This window comes from Spermophilus citellus (assembly GCF_964194105.1).
Source record: "Spermophilus citellus genome assembly, chromosome: 6".
Taxonomy (NCBI): Eukaryota; Metazoa; Chordata; class Mammalia; order Rodentia; family Sciuridae; genus Spermophilus; species Spermophilus citellus.
The window spans coordinates 153,998,290-154,024,711 of NC_138187.1; the positions used below are offsets into that span (position 1 = coordinate 153,998,290).

General features: G+C 37.2%; 1 protein-coding gene across 1 annotated transcript in view; it reads right to left on the minus strand.

Annotated features, from left to right (window-relative positions):
• Positions 1-20,463, minus strand: part of TDRD5 (tudor domain containing 5) — a 66,444-nt gene extending 45,981 nt beyond the window's left edge. The window contains exons 1-6 of the mRNA XM_081300091.1: positions 20,023-20,463; positions 19,580-19,817; positions 18,282-18,686; positions 16,775-16,968; positions 4,136-4,219; positions 1,833-1,893 (exon numbers count right to left, since the gene is read on the minus strand). Of these exons, the coding sequence (XP_081156217.1) occupies positions 1,833-1,893; positions 4,136-4,219; positions 16,775-16,968; positions 18,282-18,686; positions 19,580-19,811 (976 nt within the window). The 5' untranslated portion in view covers positions 19,812-19,817; positions 20,023-20,463. The remainder of the gene's footprint in view (positions 1-1,832; positions 1,894-4,135; positions 4,220-16,774; positions 16,969-18,281; positions 18,687-19,579; positions 19,818-20,022) is intronic.
• Positions 20,464-26,422: the final 5,959 nt, after the last annotated feature.

Sequence of the window (26,422 nt, forward strand, 5' to 3'; positions counted from 1 at the left end):
AGCTGCTAGTGCACTCTTTCAATAATAGTTTCAAATATTTCATTTCAGTAAAGTTTATTTGAATTACTTCGTTATTCTTTTCTTTGGCATTATTATTCATATGTTAACTTTATTTTGCCTGTTTTCAATATCTGTTACTTTTTCTTAAATTTTTTATCTTTTCTTGTTCTTTTAATAACATTTTTCTTATAAAAATTTTAAACAGAAAAAGGTTAAAGAATTGGACAGAACTCTATCACCCAAATTATAGAATTATCAGCATTATTTTGTTTTATCATCAATAAATCCATCCATCAATTCATTTTTTTATATATTTCAAAGTAACCTACAGACATCAATGTTTTCCCCGCAAAATGTCAGCACATACATTATTATATAGAATTCAAAATCTTTTAACTTTTTATAAAATTCATATTGAAATGGTAAACTTACATTTTCCATTCAATTAGCTTCAATATATATACAAGATACAGAACGTTCTTTTTTTTAGCCATTTGGGAAGACAGTATTAAGATCTCCAACTAGATTTATAGAATTCTTAATTCTGTCAAACTTCAGAGAATGTTTATACTATTTATTAGGTGAATTCACATTTATGATTGTCTTCCTGAAGAACTAGCCCTTAACCCTGATGGAATGTGCCTATTGCTGATAAAGCAGGCTTCAAGCCCAATGTATTATCTGAAGTTGTTTTAGTCCCTTCAGTTTTTTTATATTTCTTGTATATATTTCTTATCTTTTATTTTGAACCAATCTATCCTCACATTTATGATGTGTTCCCTGTAGATAACATATAGTTGCATCTTGCTTTCCACAGTCTCATTTCCAAATTTTAATAGTAGCCCATTTACACTTATGAAATTACTATAACTAGATTTAAAATTACCACTATTAATTTCTGTTGATTCCACTGTACAACTAGAAAAGTGAGAAATTATACCCCAATGATTCAAATGTATGAATTGCCAAGATCATTGTAATGTCATGTGTAGCTAATAAAATAAAATTAAAAAAAATTTCTGTTGATTCCAATGGTATATCTATCGCCTGTTCCCTCCTTCCCAGTCTTTGTTTGCATTTACAATATGTTTTTATACAATTGCATTTTAAAGCATCTATTAAATTTATGCTGTAACTACATTTTAATTATTGTTCTAGGTATTATAGTACACATCTTTAACTTCTCAGCCTTATTGTATCACCTCACAAAAAACATAAGAACCTCACAACCCTATAGTTTCACATTCTGCCCTGATTCATTATGCTGTAACACGATACATCTTTAAGTTAAAACCAATTATATACTATCATCTTTGTAATGAAAGTCATATTTTAGTTGGTGAAAGAAAGATTTTTAGATATACCATATATCCTTTATTCTACAGCTCTTCCTGGAGATTCAAGTTCCAATCTGGCATCATTTTCTTCAGCCTGAGGTACATTCTTTAGCATCTCTTTATAGTGCAGGTGTGTTTACAATTATTTATTTGATTATCTGAATATGCCCTTATTTTACCCTTCATTCTTAATCTCACTGGATATAAAAAATAAAAAATGTGTAATGAGATATTATTTTTCCATATTCCCAATTGACACTTGGTATTGTCAGACATCAAAAATAAATCAATTTTCATTCCAAAGATATTATCACCAAGTTGTAAAAAGAGCCCTCTTATGCATAATCAAGTAAATATCCTTAACTCTTGTAATGAAGAAAAAGACACTAAAATGCAAAACAGTATTTAAGTGTTAAAGGTATAGACTTGAGGGATCCAAGGAATAGCAACAAAATTTCTATCACAAGAAATGTAAATCAAAGAAAAAAAGAACACTTACCTCAAACTCCCCAAGAAGTTTAGAAATTAACAAACCCTCTGGAAACTTAGATACAACCTAATAAAAAGAAAATGAAATACAACATAGAATTGAAGTACTAGGAGATAGTATAAATAGTAACAAAGGCAAAAATAACATTATGATTCAAATATATCATATAATGCTTTTATTTTAAAAAATCAGTTTTATGATTTTAAAATATATATAAAAGTGATTCCAAATATTTCCAGAGTTGAGAAATCACTATTACATAATCCTACAATGCCACAACTCCCATAAAGTCCTGTGTTTCTTTAGCCCAGCTAATATATTTGCTTTCAGCTCACATACAATTAATATTGTGCATTAATATTCAAACATTTTAATTACAAAAAATACAAATGGATGTTATAGAAAATTTCAGAAAATACAGTTATAAAAATAGCCATTGGCTGGAGTTGTGGCTCAGTGAAAGAGCACTTGCCTAGCATGTGAGAGGCACTGGGTTTGAGTCTCAGCACCACTATAAATAAATTAATTAATTAAAGGTCCATCAATAACTAAAAAAGTATGTTTTAAAAAAATTTTTTTAAAAATCCATTATTGCCCATATCCACATAAAACATTTATGTTCATATAAAAATAAGGTTAAAGTTTGTAATCATTGTTCTAATCAGTAAACATGGATAAACAAGCTACAGACAGGTTTTTCAAAATATTCAAGGTACCTAAATGTATCCGTACTACATCACATAAAATGTAAGAACCTCACAACCCTATAGTTTCACATTCAAGGTACCTAAATGTATCCTTTTTATAGTCATTTATTTTTCATTATCACAAATACTGCAATTGTTAACCTCATATTTTCATTATGCACATTTGTCAATGATTTTTTTAGATAAATCCCTAGAAATGACTGGTTCTATCTCCAATATAGCATAAAATTTTGTGTCTTCCTAGTTTTTACTTGATTATATTTAATACAAAATTCTAATTCAAGTTTCAGGAAAAAGTAAAAATTTCAAGGGGTTGGGGTTGTGGCTCAGTGGTAAAGCAATCACCTGGCATGTGTGCGGCACATTCTCAGCACCACATAAAAATAAATAAAATAAAGGTATCATATACAGCTACAGCTAAAAAAATATATTAAATTTTTTTTTCAAAAATCCCAGAGATAGCCATGATGTACTTCAGAAAGCATGCATTTGAAACTTGTGTGTGTGTGTATACCCACATCACTCACTCCGAGAGGAGAACACTGAACATGGTATTCTATAAAACCTGGTTTTAAAGTTCAACATGTGAAGGAGATAATTCAGTGTTTGCTAAGAGAGAAATACATAAGCTTTCTTACAAGCCACATCATATTCCTTACTCTATGTGGATAATTTAACCAACCCTTTATCAATGAACACTAACTTTTCTCTAATTTTTGGTACCATAAAAAGTCATATTTAATATCCTATAACAAATTATTATTAGGTATTTGAGTTTCAAAAACAAAAATCAAAACACAGCCTGAATGCACCAGGGATTTTGCATTTCTCCCAGTAAAGTCACAACCCCTGAAATGGACAGTATAAGGCAGTAAGAGCCACGATGGCACTTGATCATTCAAATCAGAATCAATAGCTCCCACAACATCTTAAATGTGTTCACCCTTTGGCCCAATGCATAAAAACAAAGAGTTTTCATATTTTAATAAGGGAAAACAACAGATTAGGCCAAAGACATGAATAGGCAGTTCACATTTTTAAAAATATGACTATAAGCATATTAAAGACTGGAGAGTAACACTTCACTGTCAGTGGAAGAGTAAATTTGTTCAATCAAATCTTTCAGAGGGCAATGTAGTAACAGTTATTAGCAAAACATAAATAGCCAATGCTTTTGATTGGCAACCACTACTGGATAAATGTTCAAGGACATTTACTACAGCATTTTTAAATAGCCAAGGGTAAAAATAACCCAAATTTAATTAATCATGGATCTCATAAATGAAACATGATAAACATAATGAGATACCACACATTATATGGAATAGTATTTGATGAACATTTATTTTAAGCTAGAATTATTAGGGTGAGGGGAGGAAGTGAAGGAAGAACTTATATATTTCCTAAATAGTTTTACACTGAAATTTTATATAGTGTGTACTTTATGTATTTTTTCATTTTAAAAGAATAGCTATTCTATTTGCAATATATTAGAAAATATCAGGCATCAGGTGTAACTACAAGCAAATTAAACTCAACCACAAATGATATCTGAATTTATAAATAATTATTATTGCTTCCAATAAAAGGAAAATACTTACAAATTTTATCTTCTGTTTTAGTTCTGGATTGATGGTCCCTCCAGGTCCAATTTGTGCAATGACCGATTTGAATGTGTTCTCCAACTATGGGGCAAAAAAAGTCAAGTCACAGCCTGTGACATACATAAAGTCAAAGATAAATCTAAAACAGCATAAAAAGGAAATATCTGTAAAAGGAAATATCCTTCAACCAAATGGATAAAACACTGTTCTTAAGAAGTAGCACTGTGACTTTTCATACCACGTAAATATGCAGATAAAATTTTCAAAAACTAGACATGAGGAATTCTCCACTATAACAGATTCAGAGGGATTTTTGCCACTAATTTTCTATTTATAAAAGTACTAAATGTTTATGAAACACATACTTAGTGAATGTGAATGCCTAATACCAGGAGACACAGAATGAGCGAGTCACAGGTGGGACACTAGCCCTAAAGAGTAGGAAGGAAAAGCTATTCTGTGGCAACAGAAGCAAAGGACGAAAAACAGTGGCACAGAAAGACTCTGTATGTGAGGCTAGAAGGCAGAGAATAACTCTGATAGCTGTAGTATTCTGAGAGTCAAAAGCAAGGGCCCTCCTAAAGATAGAAGGAAATAGGAGGGAGATCAGACATTTGAGAAAGTAGGAGGGGGAAAAAAAAAACAACAGAATAAAGTTAAGGAAATAACAAATGAAAATCTAAACTTAGATTGGAAGTAGATAGGAGAGGCCCAAGTTAAAATAGCAGGAGTCTGAGTATTTTAGTACAACAAATGAAGCCACTGGCACAGAGAGGCCCAATAAAGTAAAAATCTGATGCATGGTAGCAGTCAAGGAGTAGGCGACCAGAGAACAGACTGCAGCACATGCACATGGTCCATGTCTAGTGAACAAAGCAATGAAGTGAGAGAGATCATGAAGTCATGTGCATTCAGGTCATTACAGTTCACAACTAAATTAGAGAAGTCGTGAAGTTATAAAGAAAAATACATATTACATGAACTCCTATCACCAAGATACAATCACTATAATATTTTTTCCTTCTAAACTTTTTTTTGGGGGGGTTGTCTTTTACTTGGCCTGTCATTATTTAAAACTTGTGTGAAGAAACCTATTTCTTTTTTTAAATATATTTTTTTAGTTGATACACTTATTTTATTTAAAAGTGGTGCTGAGAATTGAACTCAGTGCCTCACACATGCCAGGCAAGTGCACCACTGCTGAGCCCCAGCCCCAGCCCAAGAAACCTATTTCTTTATCTGAAAAATGAAGATAACTTCCATCTCTCATATGCTGATGTGAAAACTAGGAGGCGAGGTATGGAGAGTGCTAATCATGCCTGTGCACAGAAGGAGTTCAATATGACCCTGTCCTGATCCTCTGGTATGGCAGGGCTCCTCTTGGCAGAATTCACTCTTCATTATTCACTCCTCTTTTCATCCAATATCATTGCAACTTCTCCACCATCTCTGCAAGAATCTGCCCATCCTTCAATAGCACCACATTTAGCAGAAATCCCTCAACATTTTGGCAGCTTGATGGCTTCCTATTTAGTTTCTAAGATTTAAGTTTTTCCATAGTTTCATATTTTCTTGGGCATTTCCATGTTGGTTAAACTATTATGTTTACATTCCTTATTGTTCTTTTATCATATCCCAACATGTTCTTACCATAACAACTTAATAAATTATCACTGTGCTAGGTGTTTCAGGGGACAAAGAAGGTCACCTTTGACAACATCATTCCTCTTGAGGCAATTACAATTAAGAGGGAAATTAATGAATGTATAAACAGCTACAACCTAAAACTGACTCTAAGTGCTAATAAAGAGAATCCTGCCAGTACAAAGATGCATGCCTATAATCCCAGTGACTCAGGAGCCAGAGGCAGGACAGAGTTAAGCTGTTACAACTCAAGTTCAAGGCCAGCCTTGGTAATTTAGTAAGATCCTGTTTCAAAATAAAAAAGGGCTAAGGATATGACTCAGTGGTAAAGTATCCCTGGGTTCAGTTGCTAGTACTCCCCACCTGGCAAAAAAAGAATTCATCACATCAAATTACAAGTACTCAGCATGTTTCATTTTTAGAAGTGCTTGAAGGATGGCCAAATTTTTACAGAGATGGTGAAGAAGGCACTGAAAGTAGAAGAAACTTCACAAAGAAAAATAGTTGCCTGAAGGCATTGGGAAAATTGTAGAAGAGATAGCTGGGAAGGTAGATTGAACACCTTAAATGCCAAACTAAGCAGGTTTTTTTTTTTTTTTTGGATATATGATGCTAGATTTTTTGCAAGGGAGAGACATGATCAGAACCATAATCTGGCAATTAGATTGAAAGGGTGATGGACAACCAGTTGACTACTGAAACTGTTTTAGCTAGAATGCTAGGCAAGAGTTTTAACTAGAGTGTAGGGAGAGTGAGAATGGAAAAAAGGATATTACAAGAGATGAAATCCACAGAAACAGGAAAGTGATGGAGCAGTAAGAATTGTTGATTATGGGCTGGGGATGTGGCTCAAGCAGTAGCGCGCTCGCCTGGCATGCGTGCGGCCCGGTTCGATCCTCAGCACCACATACCAACAAAGATGTTGTGTCCGCCGAGAACTAAAAAAATAAAATATTAAAAATTCTCTCTCTCTCTCTCACTCTCTCTCCTCTCTCACTCTCTCTTTAAAAAAAAAAAAAAAAAAAAGAATTGTTGATTAGCCAGGGATGGATAACAAGATCAGAAAAAATAGCCTGGAGCCTCAAGTGTTGCAGAAACTAAGGGATTTTGAAATACAGAAAACTGGTAAGTAAATGGCTGGATGGTGATGACTTGATCTATCTCTCTGAAACATAGCCTATGACAGTCAGCAAACCTGGCTCCCAGGTTAAATCTGTCCTGCCATTGGTTTTTGTATGGTCCATGTGTGAAGAATAGTTTTGACATTTTAAAATGGTCACAGAGGAGTCAAAAGCAGAATATTTTGTGACACATGAAAATTATGATATTCAAATTTCAGTATCCCCAGTTTTGTTGGAACACAGCCACACTTATTTATATATTGTTATGGCTGCTGCAAGCACGGAGTTAAGCTGTTACAACACATACCATTCATCTCACAAGTCAAGTAGCTACTATGTTGCCCTTCAGAGAAAATGTTTGCCCATCATAGTTTGAAGATAAGAAATTATGGGCTCTTAGCTAGAAACAATGCATCTCAAATAGGTAAGGAAAAAACATTCAAGCTAGACAAGTTAATAAGCTGACTAAACTGAATGGGATGGGAGAGCTGTTTGAAAGTCCAGGTAAATAGAGGGAAGTTGTGATGTGCAAAAAAAAATTAAGACAGGGAGGTAAACCCACATGAGGAAAATCAAAGGTGGACCGGATGTCAACAATGCTTTTGGACTCAGGTGCTTACAGATCAAACACAAGAAATAGGAAATAAATCAAGTAAACAAGATATAATATTTTAGAAAATAAAATTGGAAAGCTACAAAGAAAATATGCCATATTCAGAATAGGAGCCTATAGAGCCAGAAAGAGCTCTGAATAGACGTATTTTCTCAGAAAAATAAACAAAGACATAAATAGGCAATTAATTAAAAACACTAAATAACCAATAAAAACAAAGTTCAACCTCAAATACTCATTAGCAGTAAGATATTTACCTGTCAAATCAGAAGAAATTTAAACATTCATTTACTCATTTAACAAAAATATACTGAGCATATAATATATGCTCTTCCCACTGTACTGTGTTGGATATTCAGGGGTCAATAAGCTATATATGATCTCTGTCCTCATGAGAATTTAGTATGGGGAAAATTTTAAAAACCATATAAATACATATCCAATTATAACAAATATAATAAAAAATATTGATTCTACATGATCTCACTCTTACGTGGAGTGTGAAATCAAACAGAAACAGAACAAAATGGTCATTACTCAAGGCTGAGGGTACTGAGATGTTGCCAAAAGAAAAAACTTTCAGTAGATAGGAGGAATAATTCAAGAGATCAATTATACATCATGGTGACTATGGTTAATAATAATATATTACTTGGAAAATTTGGGGAGTTTTCACCACACACACAAAAGTATGGAGGAAATGCTCATGTTGCCATTTTGACTTAGCCACTCTGCAATGTACACATACATAAACATAAATTTATGTTTATGTATGTGTACATTCTATACCATAAATTTATGCAACTTCTACTTTTTGATTTAAGAATTAAAAATAGCCCCACAGACTATATGTGTAATATGAATTGTAATGTATTCTGCTGTCATATGTAACAAATTAGAATAAAAAATGTTAATTTAAAAAAATAGCCCAACAGAGTGTCATAAGAAGACAACATAACTGAAGGTCTTAGAAAAGCAGTGGGCATTGGTGGGGAGGGTTCTCTGAAGTGTCCTTCTCAACTAAGTCTGAGCAAAGGTGCAAGGAAAGTAGCACACTCACACACATCCTGCAACAGTGTTAACTGGAACCATTGTTAGGAAGGACAACCTAATCACATGTTTAAGCCATAAAAGTGCCCATGCCTTTTGATCTGGCAATTGCTCTTCTGTGACATAATAGAGAGGCTTGCAAATTTTGAGCAAGATTTTCATTATATAGTTATTTTTATAGCACAAACTAGATAATTTAATAGCACAGACTAGAAAGAAAATATTTAATAGCACAAACTAGAAAGAAAAAATACCCAACCTAGATTATAAATTAAACAAATTATGGCCCACTCAAACTGATGTTATAAATCATGATGCATTAGAGTATTTAACAATGTGAATGTTGACAATGCATGCTTACGGCAGGAAAAAAGGTCACAAAAGATTTTCATTTTTTAAACAGTCAATTTTTCTAGGTGACAAAAGCACAGATGATTTTTATCTTCTATGCCTTTCAAAACTGCAAATTTTCTGCACTCTATTACTTTTGTAATAAGAAAAAGTTTTTAAATACAGACACCTGGGAGGTTATTGATAAATATGAGGGTGGAAGCATTTGGGGAAGATGAAGAAACTAAAAGCAGAAAGGAACAGAAGTCACTCTGAGGACACACTGCAGGTATTTTGGCCATGTGGGAAAACATTAATATGTTTTTTTATTAAGATCACAAAACTTACACAGAAACATTCTGTGGCAATGCTTTCAAACTGTCATATACATTTATAGGAATCTGCCAGGTTATCTGCTATGGCCTGGACATTTATGCCCCTTCTCTAAGTTCCTGTATTGAAAATCCTAACCCTGAGGTCCAGGCACTAGGAGGTGGTCAGGTCCTAAGTGTAAAATCCTTTGTCCCTTTGGCTGTGTGAGGACAGAGAGAAAAGACTTCCACCTACAAACTAGGAAGCAGGCCCTCACTAGATACAGATCTGCCACTGCCACATTCTTGGATTTCCCAGCCTCCAAGTATTTTTCATACATAGAACCTATGTGAGAAAAAAATCTTTTTTGATAAGCTACCCAGTTTATGGGATTTCTGCTAGAGCAACCTAAATGGACTAGGATCCTATAAATAGGATTAGTTTGGTTCATTTAACTAAAAGATAGGCCATAAGGAATTTGATTTGTCATACTAAACATTTCATATGAACTTAGGGAAAAGCTTCTCAGAGTTGGCCACAGAATATAACCTCCAGAGAATTACACTAATTAACCTAAAGAACAGCCTCTTCTGATAATGGTTTAACATCAATTGCTTTTCAAAGATATTCTTGATATATAGCGAATCAGGTCATCAGGTGAAATAAAATACACAATGCATAGCACCTAATTCATGCAAAAACTAACAACTGTTCAGGTACAAATTACAAGTTAGGTACAAACAAGATCAGACCTGCTATAATTCATTTAAGATCAAAAAACATTCTTTTATAGGTCTAAGGTTTGCCTACTTTAAATCTCATGGTGAATGTTGCAATAAAATTTTACAAATGTGTGAGACAAGAAGCAGGAAGAGGGTACTCGGGTTCTATCTATGAAAAATACTTGGAGCAGCAACACACAGAACAAAACTCAAGAGAAAATACATCTGGATAAAAGGTGTGTGCATATTTTTCATTTCTCTTCTTGAAACCATCCATGAGCACGTTTTAAACTTTGCATTTCTTATTGCTTGGCTCTGACTGCTGAAAGGCAGTCTTCCTGCTGAATCCTACAGTTTAAAATTTCTGAAAAAGATATATGCACTATCATCCTTTAATATTTTTTTGGAATTTCTAGTCAGTACAATAAATTTAGGAAATAGAACTTCAGATACTGAGAAGAACAAGGCAAACTCATCCACAAACGATATGATGATCTACTTGAAAAACCCATGGGAAGACTACTTAAACGAGTTCAGCCAGTTTCAAAGTAGTATTTTTAAAAATTAACTTCCCTTCTCAGGATCCATGATTAGTTACAATCACATTGTCAAAAGCAAGAATAATACCACAAAATATAAAATATAAAACCTAAAAAAACACTTGCAAAAATGTGCCAACCTCTAATGAAGAAAACCATAGGTCTACAATGAAGAGCACGAGATTAAAGACAGCTGCAACATGTTGTTGAATGAATACATAATGTAATATGTGACACCACTTGAAAAGATTAAGTCCAAGACATCCAATAGAAATTTTGGCACTTACAAAAATGATTCTAAAGTTTTAGGAAAAGATATTAGAATGGGAAAAGTCTTTAAAGAGACTAATCAAGGAAGATTTCTTTTAACAAATGTTAAGGTGAGCTCAAAAGGAACCAAATTAAAAGTGTGAAGCTAGCACAGAACATATCCCAAAATTATAATGCATCCAGATTAAAATGTTAAATGTTAAATTTTCTTTTTAACCTTGCAACAAATGAAGCCTCTTTAAAACCTCAAGGTGGGAAAGCACTGTTAGGCTTGAGATCAAAGGCAGAAGTGAAAAACAATCACTAATAGATTTGATGATTCTAACTTGTGAACTTCTGGCCAAAAAACAAAGGAAAATAACTTAGAAAATGAATTTCTAGCATATGACAGCAAAAGTTTCTTGAATTCTTTAGATAAAAATTAAAAGCAAATTAATAAGCAATGTTTCTTCTTCAACTTAACATCTCAAGAGGAAGAAAAAAGGAAAAGGATGAGAATACATAATTCATTAAAATAGAAATGGCCAACTTTTAATTCAAATTGTCAGTAGCCAACAATATACATGAAGTGATCCTATATTAAGTTTCTTTTTTAAAAAAATAATTAATTTTTTTAGTTGTACATAAAAAAATAAAGGTATTTTGTCTTGTAGTGCTAAAGATCAAACCCAATGCCTCACACATGTAAGGCAAGCACTCTGCCACTGAGCCACAACCCCAGCCTCTATATTTAGCTTCTTGATTAGAGAAAATATTTTTGTGCCCAACTATCTTTCAAGAATTAATATTTTGGTGGCTGGGGTTATGGCTCAGTGGTAGAACATCCACTTACCATGTGTGAGGCACTGGGTTTGATCCTCAGCACCACATAAATATAAATAAATAAAGGTATTGAGTCCATCTATAGCTAATACTATAAAAATATTTGAATTTTTAATAACCATATAGAATCCTAAGAATTATATAACCAGGAGGCATGGAGAAATAGACACTAATTTTTTTTGAAGGGTGTATTAATACTTTTGGATGTCAGTTTGGCAAAAGCCATTTTTTTTAATATTTATTTTTTTAGTTGTACACAATACCTTTATTTTGTTTGTTTATTTTTATGAGGTGCTGAGGATAGAACCCAGGGCCTCGAATGTGCTAGGCGAGTACTCTATCACTGAGCCACAATCCCAGCCCCTGCAAAAACTATTTTTAAAAATAAAAATTTTCTTTATTGAAATTGACCAAAAAGAGACCAACAGATGGTTTATGGTTATCTATTCTGAACGTCAAAAGATAAAGACATGATTTGATTAGGATATAGTCTAGTCAGTTTACGTATAAATACAGATATGCCAGATAGGTCTGAGACCAACCTGTTTAAGAAATGTCAAGAGAAAAATGTTAAAAATGAGGAAATCACTATCAAAGAAATAAACATTACATTTGGTAGTACAACTATGAGTAATTTTTTTAAACAGTTTTTTTTTTTAAAGAGAGTGAGAGGGGAGAGAGAGAATTTTTAATATTTATTTATTTTTTAGTTCTCGGCGGACACAACATCTTTGTTTGTATGTGGTGCTGAGGATGGAACCCGGGCTGCACGCATGCCAGGCGAGCGCGCTACAACTTGAGCCACATCCCCAGCCCAATGAGTAATTTTTTTAGGCTGCTTGTTTTTTAAAATTTTTTTTAGTTGTAGATGGACATAATACCTTTATTAATTTACTCTTATGTGGTGCTGAGGATCGAACCCAGTGCCTGGGGGTCCAGGTGAACTGAAGAGAGATATTGAAGTGTGGGGATAACAAGGATGCTAAACTTTGCTCAGTAGTAAAGATTAGCACAGAGAGGAATAGCGCTGAAAATCTGCAGACAGATTCCCCCCAAGTTTCTGATGAGTATTGATCTGTGCAAGTGGGGAACATTCTCTGAGGCTGAAGAAATACAACAAATAGCATTAAGTTCACATAGGGCTGGAACAGTCACTGTTCCCACCCGACAACAGAGGTTAAATGCTCACAAAGAAAAGCCTCAGTGGTGGGACCAAATTATCCCTTAGACTGAAGGCTGTTCTGGGCCCACTGCTCACGCTGCCCTCTGTCCCGTCCTGCCGCCCCCCCCCCCAAAAAAAAAAAAAGTTACCATAGACAGGGAATCATCCCCTCACAGTTCTGGAGGCTAGAAGTCTATGATCAAGGCACAATCCGATTCTTGGTAAGGTTCTCTGGCTCACAGCTGGCCAGCTTCTCACTGTGTGTCCACATGAAGAGTGAGCAAAAGCTCTCTGGGTTGTTTTTTGTTTGTTTATTTGTTTTTGGTTCTGGGGATTAAATCTAGAGTAATTTACCCTAAGCCACATCCCCAGAGACAGGATCTCACTAAGTTGCTAAGGGCTTCGCTAAGTTGGTAAAGCAATCCTCCTGCCTCAGCCTCTTGAGTCACTGGGATCATAGGTGAGCACCCAGTTTGCTCTCCTTTCTTAAAAGGGTACTAATTCCCCCATGAGGAAGCCACCTTTGTGATCTTATTGAACCCTAATTACTGCCAAAGGTCTCCTTTCCAAATATCATCATATTTAGGAAGTTAGGGCTTCAATGTATGAATTTTGGGGGAACATGATTTGGTCCAGAGCTGAGGCCCTAACAAAGTTAAAAGTAGGTCAGGCATGGTGACACATACCTGTAGTCTCAGAAGCTGGAAGGGTGAGGCAGGAGGATCCCTTGAGTCCAGGAGTTGGAGACTAGCTTGGCCAACATAGTAAGGATCCCCCACCCCCCAAAAAAAATTTTAAAGACTCAAAAATCACCAAATTGAGTCAAAGGAACTTCTATGTAAAACAATTACAACTTCACAATGTCTGGCATCCAGTAAAAAACTGCAGATCAATTAATTTGAAGACAACAATAGAAAATATCCAAAATGAAGCACACAATGAAAGAAGAGACACAAAAAAGAGGGAAAAAATAAAGAAAAGAGACCCAGTGACCTGTAAGAAGATTACAAGCACTCTAAAATAGGTACAATAGTAATCCTGAGAAGATGGAAGGAAAGAAAAATAGTTAAGGACAAAATTTTCCAGATTTAATGAAAATTATAAATGCACATACAAGAAGCTAAATGATACATGCAGCTCAATGTATCCCACACAAAACAAATAAAATAATACCAAGGGACACCAAAATCAAATTGTAGAAAACAAGAAAAAATCTTGAAAATAACATTCACAGAAGATAAATAAGACTATAGAATTGTCAGAAACTATGCAGACAATAAAATAACATCTCTAAAGTACTGAAGGGCAAGTGGCAGGGCGGGGGCGGGGGAGGCTCCTATCAACCTAAAGTTTTACACCCAGCAATATTATATTTAAAAAATAACAACAAAGGCTTTTTCAGATGAACAAAAGCTAAGAATATCCACTCCCAACACATTTGTCTTACAGAACATGTTGATTTTCCAGGCAGAAAGAAAATTATACTAGGGGCAAATCTGGATACAAAGGACTGAAAAGCATCAAAAATAAATGTGGGTAAATATTTTTTAGCTATTATATTTTTAGGTAGGCATGGTGGTGCATGCCTGTAATCCCAGCTACATGGGAGACTGAAGCCAAGAGGACAGCAAGTTTGAGGACAACAATACCCTTCCTCAAAATAAAACAAATTTTAAAAGGGCTGGGGATGTAGCTTGGTGGTAGATTACCTCTGGGTTCAATCCCCAGCACTGCAAGAATAAAATAAAAATGTTTTGAGCCAAAACTAACATATTAAGAGGTTTATATCATGAGATATAAATGCCACAACAATAGCTCAAAGAATGGAAGGAGGGCTGGGGATGTGGCTCAAGTGGTAGCGTGCTTGCCTGGCATGCATGCGGCCTGGGTTCGATCCTCAGCACCACATACAAACAACGATGTTGTGTCCGCCAATAACTAAATAAATATTAAAAAAAAATTCTCTCTCTCTCTCTCCATCACTCTCTCTTTAAAAAAAAAAAAAAGAATGGAAGGAATGTGTATTTATTGTTCTAAGGTACTTAACATTATATATGAACTGGTATATTATTTAGGATCAAATGTATAAATTAAAAATAATGGGGCTGGGGATGTGGCTCAAGCGGTAGCACGCTCGCCTGGCAAGCATGGGGCGCTGGGTTCAATCCTCAGCACCACATAAAAATAAAGATGTTGTGTCCACCGAAAACTAAAAAAATAAATAAATAAATAAAAAATTCTCTGTCTTTAAAAAAAATAATAATGTATGCTGAAAATCCTAAGCCATTCACTAAAAATATAGAAGAGGCATAGCTAATAAATACCGAAGATAGAGTGGAACCATAAAAAATAATTAGGATCAAGGCAAGGATATCCCCTCTCTCACCACTGCTTCAACATCCTGTCACAAGTCCCAACAAGACAAGAAAATAGAAAGCATATAGACCAGGAAGGCATAAAATAGTCTTTGTTCACAAACAACAGGATCACTTACATAGACAATCTAAAAGAATAAAAATCCTGTCTGGGTCTAATAAACAATTACAGCTGAGTTGAAGGATACAAGGTTAATGAGCAGAAGTCAATCACAGCAACAAATAGGGCAATTCATGAGGAACACATAGCAATCCTAAATGTGCATGCAACTAAGAGGGACTTGCAATTCCCAATGCAAAAGCTGGCCAAACTCAAAGGTAAAACAAATCCACAATTGTATTTAAATATCTTGACGCTCTTCCCTCAGTAACTCATGAAAAGATTTGACATACAGTTATGAAAAAATTCTCAGAAACCAGGAACAAGCAATAGGAGAGAATTTCTTCAACTCAATGGAGAATTTATTTTTTTAAACTACAATTTACATCATAGTTAAATGATGAAAGACTAAATACTTTTCCCCTACAGGTAGGAACAAAGCATGAATTTCCACTACCATCAGTTCTATTCATATACATAAGAGAGGCTGGCTTAAGGAGAAAAAGGAAGAAAAGAAACAAACCATCCTTCCTCCCAGATGACATGATAATCTGTGAAGAAAACCCCCACTCTACAAAATATCTACTAAAATGATTTGAACAATCAAAATGAGTTTAACAAGTAACTGATTTAAAAAAAAATCACAGAATACAAGGTCAATATACTAAAAAGATACAATTGATTTTCTACATGTTAGCAATGATTAATTTGAAAATACCACTCATGCTTGCATAAAAAAATACAAAAAATTGCCGGACACTGTGGTATACGCCTATAATCCCAGCATCATGGGAGGCTGAGGCAGGAGGATCACAAGTTCAAAGCCAGCCTCAGCAAAAGCAAGGCACTAAGCAATTCAATGAGACCCTGTCTCTAAATAAAAATACAAAATAGAGCTTGGGGATGTGGCTCAGTGGTCGAGTGTCCCCAAGTTCAATCCCCCCAAAAATATTAAAGATAAGTTTAATAAAATATATGCAAGCCTTGTGCACTGCGTACTATAAAATTTGGTGAGAGAATTTAAAGACCTAAATAAATTATGGGATACACCATACTTTTAAATCAGTAGATTCAATGTTGTAAAGATGTCACTTTCCCCCAAATTTGTCTCTAGTGTAATTCTAACAGGACTATTTTTGGCAAAAAATGACAAGCCAATTTATATCAAATTAAAAGTATACGAGAATACAGAATAGTCAAAGCAATTTTGAAGAAGAATAAAGTTGTAGGACTCAAACATATTATTTCAGGATATTATAAGCCTACAGTAATCAATTCAGTACAGTACTGGCAAAAAGATATGTATCTATGTGGACCAGAACAAAGTTCCAAAACATATATGTATATAATATATAATATATATAATATATATATATATATGGTCAACTGCAGAAAACAGTAAAAACCAGAATAAAACTATTACTCTTTTCTCACTGCCACCTCTCACTTCTTACTAAATTAATAGAACCATAGGAAACAGTGAAAATTAAAATAAGTGAATGACTTCAATTTTTAAAAGGTCAGCTTTTTCATCACATTTTCTGTGTATTCCTGTCTCCAAACTCAGATATCTCACCTGGTTTAATTTTTCAGTGTGATTCAGCCTTGGAGTCTCCACTGCATTGAACGTGAAAGTCTTGTCCATGTTCAGTATTTGCTTTGGCGGTTCCATGTTTGAAGTGTGTTGTGAAAAGCGTGGCTTTGCCACCACGCAGCCTGTAGAATATGACCCATGTTGTTTCATTCTAAATGGCTGGGTAAAAATTTTTCCTTTTGTGAATAACAGAAGAAAAAAAAATGTCACTAGTAATTTCTGGTGTGTATATATTAAAAATTACTGTGAGTTAACTGCCCTCAGCTTAAAGCAAAAATAAGGAAAGCCTACATTTTTATAGTAAGCCAATAAAACTTACCTACAATAATTAGTAATTAGTAATCGATAGGAAAAAAACAGGAAATCATAAGGACATTACCTAAAAGGTTGGGACAAAAACCACTTAAGATCACCTGAATATAATAGAGAAGCAGGATATGATAGAGAAAAACCTAAAAAGCTGTATCTTGTTAGACCAAAAAAATCTCCAATTAAGGAGTGTGCTTAGAACTAAGATTCAAACTGGGTAGCCAGAGTATGGGAAGAGGAGAGGAAAAGCCATAGAAGAAAGAATAGCATTCTAGAGCATAAGCTTTTTCTTCAATATTTATGGGAAGGAGGAATACCACCAGGGAAGTATATTCTGCTGTACAATATGAAAGATATCACTGGAAATCACCACAGCCTAGCTCTTTCTTGACCCCAAGATCAACTTCATCAAATAAACCAATTACTTCCAAGATATCCTGAAAGGAAAAAATGGACCATAGATGGAGAACGTGACAATCCAATCCCAGGAAAGGCTATCCATCCCCACTATGCAATAAATTGGTAAACTGCTTTATCCAGTGTGACCTCGTCTCCTATGTTTATACACCTCAATCTAATTTCCCTAAGTCTGAACGCCTCAAGAACACTAAGGTTGAGGGCTAGACCTGAAACACTCAGTAGCCTTCAGAACTTTCCCTGACCACAGCACATCCTCATATATTCAAACTATTATCCACCACCATTTAAATGATGCTTCATAAACTCATGACATTCTCAGTTTCACCCACACTAATTTAAATGCAAACTTTAGGAGGGGGACACTGGGACAGGCATAGAATTCTCCAAAACAGCTTGCCCCTCCACTCAGTGGATACATTCCATACTGTCCAGGTTTAGGGAGATATTATATGAATAATCACGTTAGTCTTGAGCCTTCAGCTAAAACTTATTACAAGCTTACTAAATGCTAGGCTCTTTACAGACATGTAAGGTCTTCAGCACAACTCCAAGTGGCAAGTATTATTATTTCTATTTTAAGGGTGAGGAAACTGGAGTTTAGACAGAGTAAGTAACTTGCCCCGCACTCAGTTTGCAAGTAGCAGGGCAAGATTTCAACTTTGATATACTCATGGAGCTTAGCAATTACCCATCTGTGTATGGAAGGATTGCTCCAACATTTGCTCATCCACAATACAATTACGTATGCTAACATGCTTACCTGCCGGCCATCCTCTCTGCTTTTCCACAGATATGCTTTTCTTTAGCTTCAACAAAGAACCTGCTCTAGTCTGCTCCACAGAAATGACATCTGAAGCTGCATTCAGCACTTCGAACATTGAGAGGAATCCATATTGCACATACTGAAACGATCGTCCAAATCGCTTGGCAAATGCCTTTTCAAAATCAGAAAGGAGAACAGGAGACAATGCCAAGAGGTCTTTCAGCTCACTCTTCACAACTGCTGGAAGAATAGGGGTCACCCTTCCTCGGTAAGGCACTCGACCAGAGCTTGTCCCAGAGCAAACAGTAGCCCTTCCCTTTGGCATGGAGCTTCGAACCTTATGGCTGCTCCTCTGCTTTGCAACTAAACTTGCAATTCCTTTGGTAGATTCATCTGGAATGGCTAGGGAAATGTGGGAAAAAGAAATCATGGTGTAGATTAAAAAAAAAAACAAAACCTAAAGTATGCCCTTTATCTTTTTTTTTTTTTTTTTTTTTTTTTTTTTTTTTTTTTTTTTGCTTATGTAAACAACTCTGAGGGCTCCAAGCAGCTGTTTATCCAGGTAGAGCACAATAAACAGGAAAGAAGCCTGTGGTTCTTCCATTTCTTTCATTCTGGGGAACAGCTTGTTAGTTCCTCTATTGGAGGACAGAATGAAAACCCAATCTATCATCATTACTGCTGATTGACCCCTGGAAGATTTGAAAATCTTGGAATGAAGAGCCAAGTTCCTTATAATGATGCTTTGTGTGCCTCATGGAAGTTTTAATAAGTTTTTGTAATTAGAAGTTCCCATGGTTATGTTTCTCCTAACTTCAACATGAGTTAAAGGTGCAACAACTTTAACTCATGCAAAACTGTGGGTTTTGTGAAAGCACCATTTTCCTGGGGACAGTTTCTTAATTCTGATCAAGTTCTGACTTTGTCTCAAAGGCACCTGTGATTCCTCCCCGCTATTCCACCCGAAATTCAAATTCAATGCCTGGGACGCTGGATAACTGCAGATGTAGAGCAATTCTATACTAAGTGGTTATTTTTTTTTTTTTAAGTCATTATTTTTTTTTTAAGAGAGAGTGAGAGAGGAGAGAGAGTGAGAGAGAGAGAGAATTTTTAATATTTATTTTTTTTTTAGTTCTCGGCGGACACAACATCTTTGTTGGTATGTGGTGCTGAGGATCGAACCCGGGCCGCACGCATGCCAGGCGAGCACGCTACCGCTTGAGCCACATCCCCAGCCCCCTAAGTGGTTATTTTTAATTACAAAGTTTACAAATTTCCAAAAATCTTAAACCTACCTTTCAGTATTACTGTACCATCTGCGCAGGGACAGACACTAACCACATCAGGCATGTCCAGCACCAGCTCCATAGTGGATCGATACCCAAGGATTCGGAGCGGTAAGTGGTTGCCAACCATCAAAAGGTACTCTTTTTCCAACTGCTGTGGAGTCAAACCATCTTTGGTGGAAATAAGAAGTGACCTTATTTCTTTCCTGAGGCATTCTTGTATACGTTCTTGTTCCGACATTGTACCCTATAGAATTTAAAACAGAAAGCTGCTTATGAGGAAAAACAGGCAAACCCATGAAAATTTTATTATTATTATCATCATCATCATCATCGACTAGTAGTGGGATATAAACTACTGAGATGCGAGTTGAGGGTGTTCTGGGCTCGTGCACCACAAACTCCACACCCAATTCAAACCCTGAAAACTCAAGCTGTGTTGAAGAACCTACGTGGGAATCAAGGCGCCACCGCCAGGGGCCAGTGCGAGAAGTCGCAGCCCGGCTCGGTCGTGGTGTGCCGAAGCGCTAACTCGGGTTCCGGGGGTGTCGTCCTCCGCTGCACACCTCGTACCAGACGGACTCAGGACTGTTGGAACCGGGGCCGGGGACTGGGCACGCGCAGTTCGGTCCTCGACGCGCCAGAGACCACACCTGCAGACGTGCGCACGACACACTCCGTCCCTCCGGAGCCAACTCCGGGAAAGCTCCCGCTTCCTCTTACCTCAAGCCAACGACCTATCTCCGCCCGCCTCCTCCCTCTCCGCCGGGCGGCGGCGGCGGCGGCGGGTCCCTTCCCTGCCCCAACGTCCCTCACTGCCGCTAGCGGGACTACGGTGTTGACTTTCCACCTGCCCGACGGCTTTCCGCGACGCGGAGCGGCAGATGGTGCCCCACTGTGGCCGGCGTTGCCGTTGCGGCTGCGGGAGTCGAAGGCGCTCGCCGCCGGGCCGCGGGGGAACCGCGCCTGCGCGAAGGGGCGGGGGCGGCCGGGCGCGCCGCGTTCCAGCCCGAGGGCGCGCGGCGGGTGGGACGGTTGGACGGGACGGCCCCCACAGGACGGCCACTCCGGGCCCGGCCTGGGGCCCATACCGGGTGCGGGGCTGCTGGCCGCACTCCAAGGCGGCCTGGGTGGCCTTGCGGGATCGCCCGCGCCTACCTCCTCCGGCGCGGTTCGAAGACACGAAGCGGGTTCGCGGCGCGTGGACCTCTCTAAGCACGTCCCGTGCGGGGCGGAGCAGCCCCGAGGCGAGGCGGGGAGAGGCTGCGTGGTTCTTAACCGGGGTCCGCCTCAGGCGCACCTGTAGTTATTAGTGGAAAGAGGGATGCCCAGGGCTGAGCTGCAGAGATTCCCCTGCAGTAGGCCCAGGTTTAATTGGGGTGGGGGTGGGGGTGTCACAGATAGTTCTTGTTCTTGGCTGAGAATTACTGCGGAGCTCCAAGAAGCGACTTTAGATCCTTGGAGAGAGAAGTGAGTGAACACTCCAGGTGCCGCTGGAGATTAGAATGGAGAGACTGAAGAAAAGAATATATTTGGACGGTTTGTTGTTATCTGCGGAATAAGCCAAGAGTTATAAGATCCATGAAGACCAGAACACAGTTTATAGAGGAGAGGCATCAAGACTTTTCCTTAAAATGTACAAAGAAACAAGTTAAACCCAAGAGTCCTGAACACACGTTCTGCCTAGCCCCATGACATACACAGTTTTTAAAGCCCACGATGCCTAAATATGCAGTCAACGAACCAGGAATATTGAGGATCCCTGAAAGACGGGAAATAAACAAGATTTATAACTGGTTTATAGCAGAGTTACAGGACTAATTAGCAAATTAAGAAACAGGGAAAAATTATAAGATTTTGAAGATGGGCCCAGCCATTGCAACATTTGAATGACGTAAGTTACACAAACAAGAACAGAATGGGGATGCTATGATGTATAATTATAATGCACCAATTTAAAAATGAGGGGGAAAGAATGGTAGTAAGCATTGTGGAGTTAAAAAGGAGATGTCCCAGATTTGAACAGAAACACCTCTTCAGATTTTAAGGGCCAACTCAGTCCTTACAATACCTACTTTTCAGAGATCCCATTTTAGACTAAGCCTAGGAGAAAGAGAATCAACAGATTTTTTTTTTTTTTACATAGAAATAGGTTATCTAGAAAGCAGTGGAAAATAAATTGCCATTGGATTTTTAAAGGGAGCAGTACCTTCAAAGCTAAACCTGGAACTCTTAACCCAGTCAAATCAGCATTAAAGTGGGGGGAAAAGTAGAACCATTTTCAGTCATGCCAAGTTTCAGAAAATTTATCTCACTGAATGACTTGAGAATGACTATTGATAAATGAACAATGAATTGAAAAAAAGATATCCCAGATTTTTATCCCCAATTACCTGAGATAAAAGGTAAGAGATATAAATATATTTTTATGTATTATATAAGTGTCTTCCCAATAACTGAGAAAGGTGTAATTGTGATCCCCACGTTAAATATACATACATGAACAGGGATATAAGAACAGACAATAGACAATAAAAACATTAGACAATAAAAACATCAGACAATAAAAACAAAAATTTTGAATCAAAAAGTTATTATTGTGTTGACAGAAAATAACTGCCTTAAGGAAATTTTTTTAAATGGCTTATTCTAAGCCAAATATGAGAGATCATCACAAGGGAACACAAGTTCAAGTTACCAGAACAACATGTTTTCTCTGTAGAATAAGTTAAATGAGCTTTTGTACTCACAAGAGAAAGTAGTTAGGGTCATCAACTTTAAAGAGGTAGGGAAACCTATAGGATTCAGATGTTTAACAAGGCTAGCAAATCTTTTACAGAATTCAGATGTATCACATTCTTAGCTTTAGGATCAGTGGAGGCTTGAACTCCACCAAACTTAATATACTCCAAGCATTTTACCTAGAAATTAAAAGAAACTAAAGATAACCCAACATAAGGACGGCTCTTGATCCATCTTTCTATAATTACATATTTTATTTTTTAAAGAGAGAGAGATTTTTTTAATATTTTTTAGTTTTCGGCGGACACAGCATCTTTGTTTGTACGTGGTGCTGAGGATCGAACCCGGGCCGCACGCATGCCAGGCAAGCTTGAGCCACATCCCCAGCCCTATAATTACATATTTTAACCAACACTGAACAGTCTGCAGTCTCTTGAATATAGAGATGTGGCTTCTTTGGAGAACTTTAGTTTACAGGTCATAATATTTTTAAAAGAGACAGATTTTTAAAAAGATATGATGGAACTAAATCCCAGATCAACAATTGCAAACCAAGTACCAGGAGCTGTTTGAAGTTGCTTCATTAAGAAGAAGCATGCCCATTTGAAAAGTGGCTAGAATTGGAACCACAGCTTGACTGAGTTTACAGTGAAGTAAGTGGATGTCAATGAGGTGGGAACCATCATAGTAACATCTTTCCTCTGGTGGTGGCACTTGCTTATACAGTTCTCTAGGGATGTGGCATTGCTTTTGATGTATGGTTCTGGCACCCCAGTGGATACTTCCTTTCAGAACAGCCCTTACTCTACAAGTGTGCCAATGTAGGAATTCAGCCAGTTGCTACATTTATTTATTCCAGCTATTGGCTTGGCAGCCAGGGCCCAGTACCACAGGATGAATTTATACCCTCACTACCCAATCCCTATAAACTAGCCCCTACACGCTCAAAATCTTGATGGCAAAATGTGACATTTTAGGTCCCAGAAATTAGCATTCCTTAGAATTAGCAAGTGGTGGTCACTAAAAAGTTTGGGTATTTTCTTTTCTTTTGAATAGCTATCCACAAGGGACTGCAAGGCCTTTGAGGAAAGTTTGCTGTCTTAGGTACAGCATTTTGCCTGCACCCTTTTTCAAGACTATCTGGGCTATGTCCAAAAAAACCTATGGGTTTGGTGTCTGATTTAGTACCAGTAATGAAGTGAAAGGCGCTCTCTCCAGCTTATGGGAGGCCTCTGTTCCCTAGATCTAGAATTGTTTTGTTGGCTTGTTTATTTTTTCTGTCATATAAATCAAAATGACTTCTTGGGTTGTTTATTCCTTGGGTGTTTACAATTAACTAACTACAAACAACCAGAGAGCTCTGTGGATCAGACCAATGTGTCCCCCTGCCCTCCATCTCTTACAACAACCAGAGGTCACTTTTCCTCCAGTAATTAGCTGCCTGCACCTGGTCTCCTCCCAGCCCTGCTTGCAACTAGGAGTATATTTCAATTGCAGCTGCTCCCACCAGCATTCTTGCCTAAGAAAAGGCAGGACCTTTTTGTGTTTCTGTGTCTATTAAAGCTTCTGGAGTTTTGATAAGCTCCTTATGACAAGGATGAGAGGATCTTTTGAAGAACATGGTGAAGGAGTGGTCAGAGACGCACATGAAAGTCAGTCCAGCATTCCTGCCTCCCAAGTTTTTCAACATTGTGCCCAATATGGGGCCATTTGATGTCCTTATTCAAGTCCCTTTTCACAGCAGTTACTCCATGCCTTTGCCACCACTCTTGTCCCACTGCTGCCCCACCATTAGAAAATGGCTGTGCTCCCACAGAGGCTCTCATAATGACTCCCCTCAACTCCAGTCCAGGCCTATAAATCTTCCCGTCCTTCCTTTTGGTCTCAGTGGGTGAGGGAGTCATCCATCCTATTTTTGATCCCATCCCCCAACACCTCTAGACCAGGAACCTTGTCCTTTGGTCATTATTTCACAATCATGGATGTTCAACATCCGTTTACAGTCCTGCAACATAAAATTATGGTCTGATCCTTTTTATCTTATACACAGACATACAGAAAGGGAGAGGGAGGGAGGGAGGGAGTCAGAGAGAGAGAGAGAGAGAGAGAGAGAGAGAGAGAGAGAGAGAGAGAGAAAGAGAGAAACACTTCCTTGACCTATATCCCCTCTTTCTCCTCTCCCTGGCCAAATCCTTGAAAAGCAGTCCAAACTCAGTTTTTTCCACTTTTCCCTCCATTACCACTTAATACAAAGCAATGAGTCTGCTATTTAGGGCATCTTTCTGAAGTTTTACCAAAATCAACGACAAATCTTCTCACTGGCCAATCACATGGACTTTTCAATCTTTGATTTCTGCTGTTCACTCTTGCAAACATCTCTCCTCTGGTGGTTTCTATGATGATGCCATATGGACTTTCTATCCTGTTTCCTACTTCTGCTGCTCCATTAAATGCACATGTACATTTAATTGAGGGTCTGTCCTTAGCTCTTCTTTTTACTCCTCCCCCTCTTTCTGGGTGACCTTTTCACCGTTTTAGCTTTGGCTGGTGCCTTCCAAAAGACATGTTCATTCAAGAAACAAATGCCTTTTAGTTCCTACTGTGTTCCAGATGTGATCCTAGTGAGGTAGGACAGAGGAAAGGCTAGGTACAAAGGAGACCATCAGGAAAGGGAAAAAGAAAACTGTACCTTTAAATCTGGGAGCTCCATAACTACTGTGACCTTTACAACAATAACAAGTTTGATTTTCTCCAGACACAAAGCCCTTGAATTCTATAGAATCCTGAATCCAGGTTAGTAATGCCTACATACACTGCTAGCTTATACAATGTATTTTCTTTACACTAACTAAAGCAAAGGGAAAATATTGTTAGAGACTTATGAGTATATACAAATGCTGTCTATTGACTGGATGATGTTAACCTTCTTTAAGTTCATCCGTTGTAAATTTGTGACTACAAAAATGGTTTTAAAATTTTTACATTGTGTGAACACATCTCTCATTGATGGTAACAAAAGATTTTAACAGCTAATCATTAAAAAAAATTTGATTAGGAATTTCATGTAGCCATTCAAACATAAAATTCATATTTGAAGAAACAAAGTCAAGACTATTTTAAATTTTGAAAGTATTTGTATAAACATTTAATCTAACAATATTAAATGCCTAATACTTTCTTAACCCTCACCCATATAATTAAGGGCTGGGGTGTAGCACAGTGGTAGAATGCTTGCCTAACATGTGTGAGGCCCTGGGTTTGATTCCTAGCACTGTAAATAAATAAATTTTATATATTTTTTTTCTCATCAATTTCCATATAGATACTCTTAAGTCCCCTCAAGTTTCCTCCAATATACCATTTAAATAGTATTATTTTACATGTTTTCCATGGTGGGAAAAGACTCTAGGATTGGAAAATATTGGAAGAATATTTTTTTCTCTCTCTTCCATAATACTGAAATGGATGAGACAACATAGAATCCTCAGGGTCACACAAGCCACCAAGAATAGGAAATATATCTTTAGTGATGGGAACAGACATTTTTTTTTAGTTGTAGTTGGACACAATATCTTTATTTTATTTATTTTTATGTGGTGCTTAGGTTCAAACCCAGCACCTCCCACATGCTGAGCCACAACCCCAGCCACAGGAACAGACATTTTAAATTGAGATATATCAGAGCTACAGCTGGCCAGGGACACTTTTGCATGTGTTGTTCCCAGCTGAAGATGCTACAGCCTCAGTTGGCAGTTGGTGAAAGGTTTAGGATCTGGGCTACAGAAACACCATCTATCTGAGCTTCAGAGACCTAAAAATCTAGTGCTCTACTGAATGTTTCCAGATAGACATCCTGTAGACACTGCTAGCTACTCAGTACATCTAAAACTGAATTTATGTGCCCACCTACCCTTAAACAAAATTCCTTACCTCTCTTGTATTCCCTCTGTTGGATGTTAGCCCTGTTCACTGGTTACTTTGACTGCAGTCCCACAAGTCAGTACCTTTTCCTCTAAATCCATCCTCCCTCTCATCCGGATTACCACAAGAATGTTCTTTTTGGTCTCTCTGGCTCCACTTGCATTTCCATTCAACTTCACCTTGTCCACA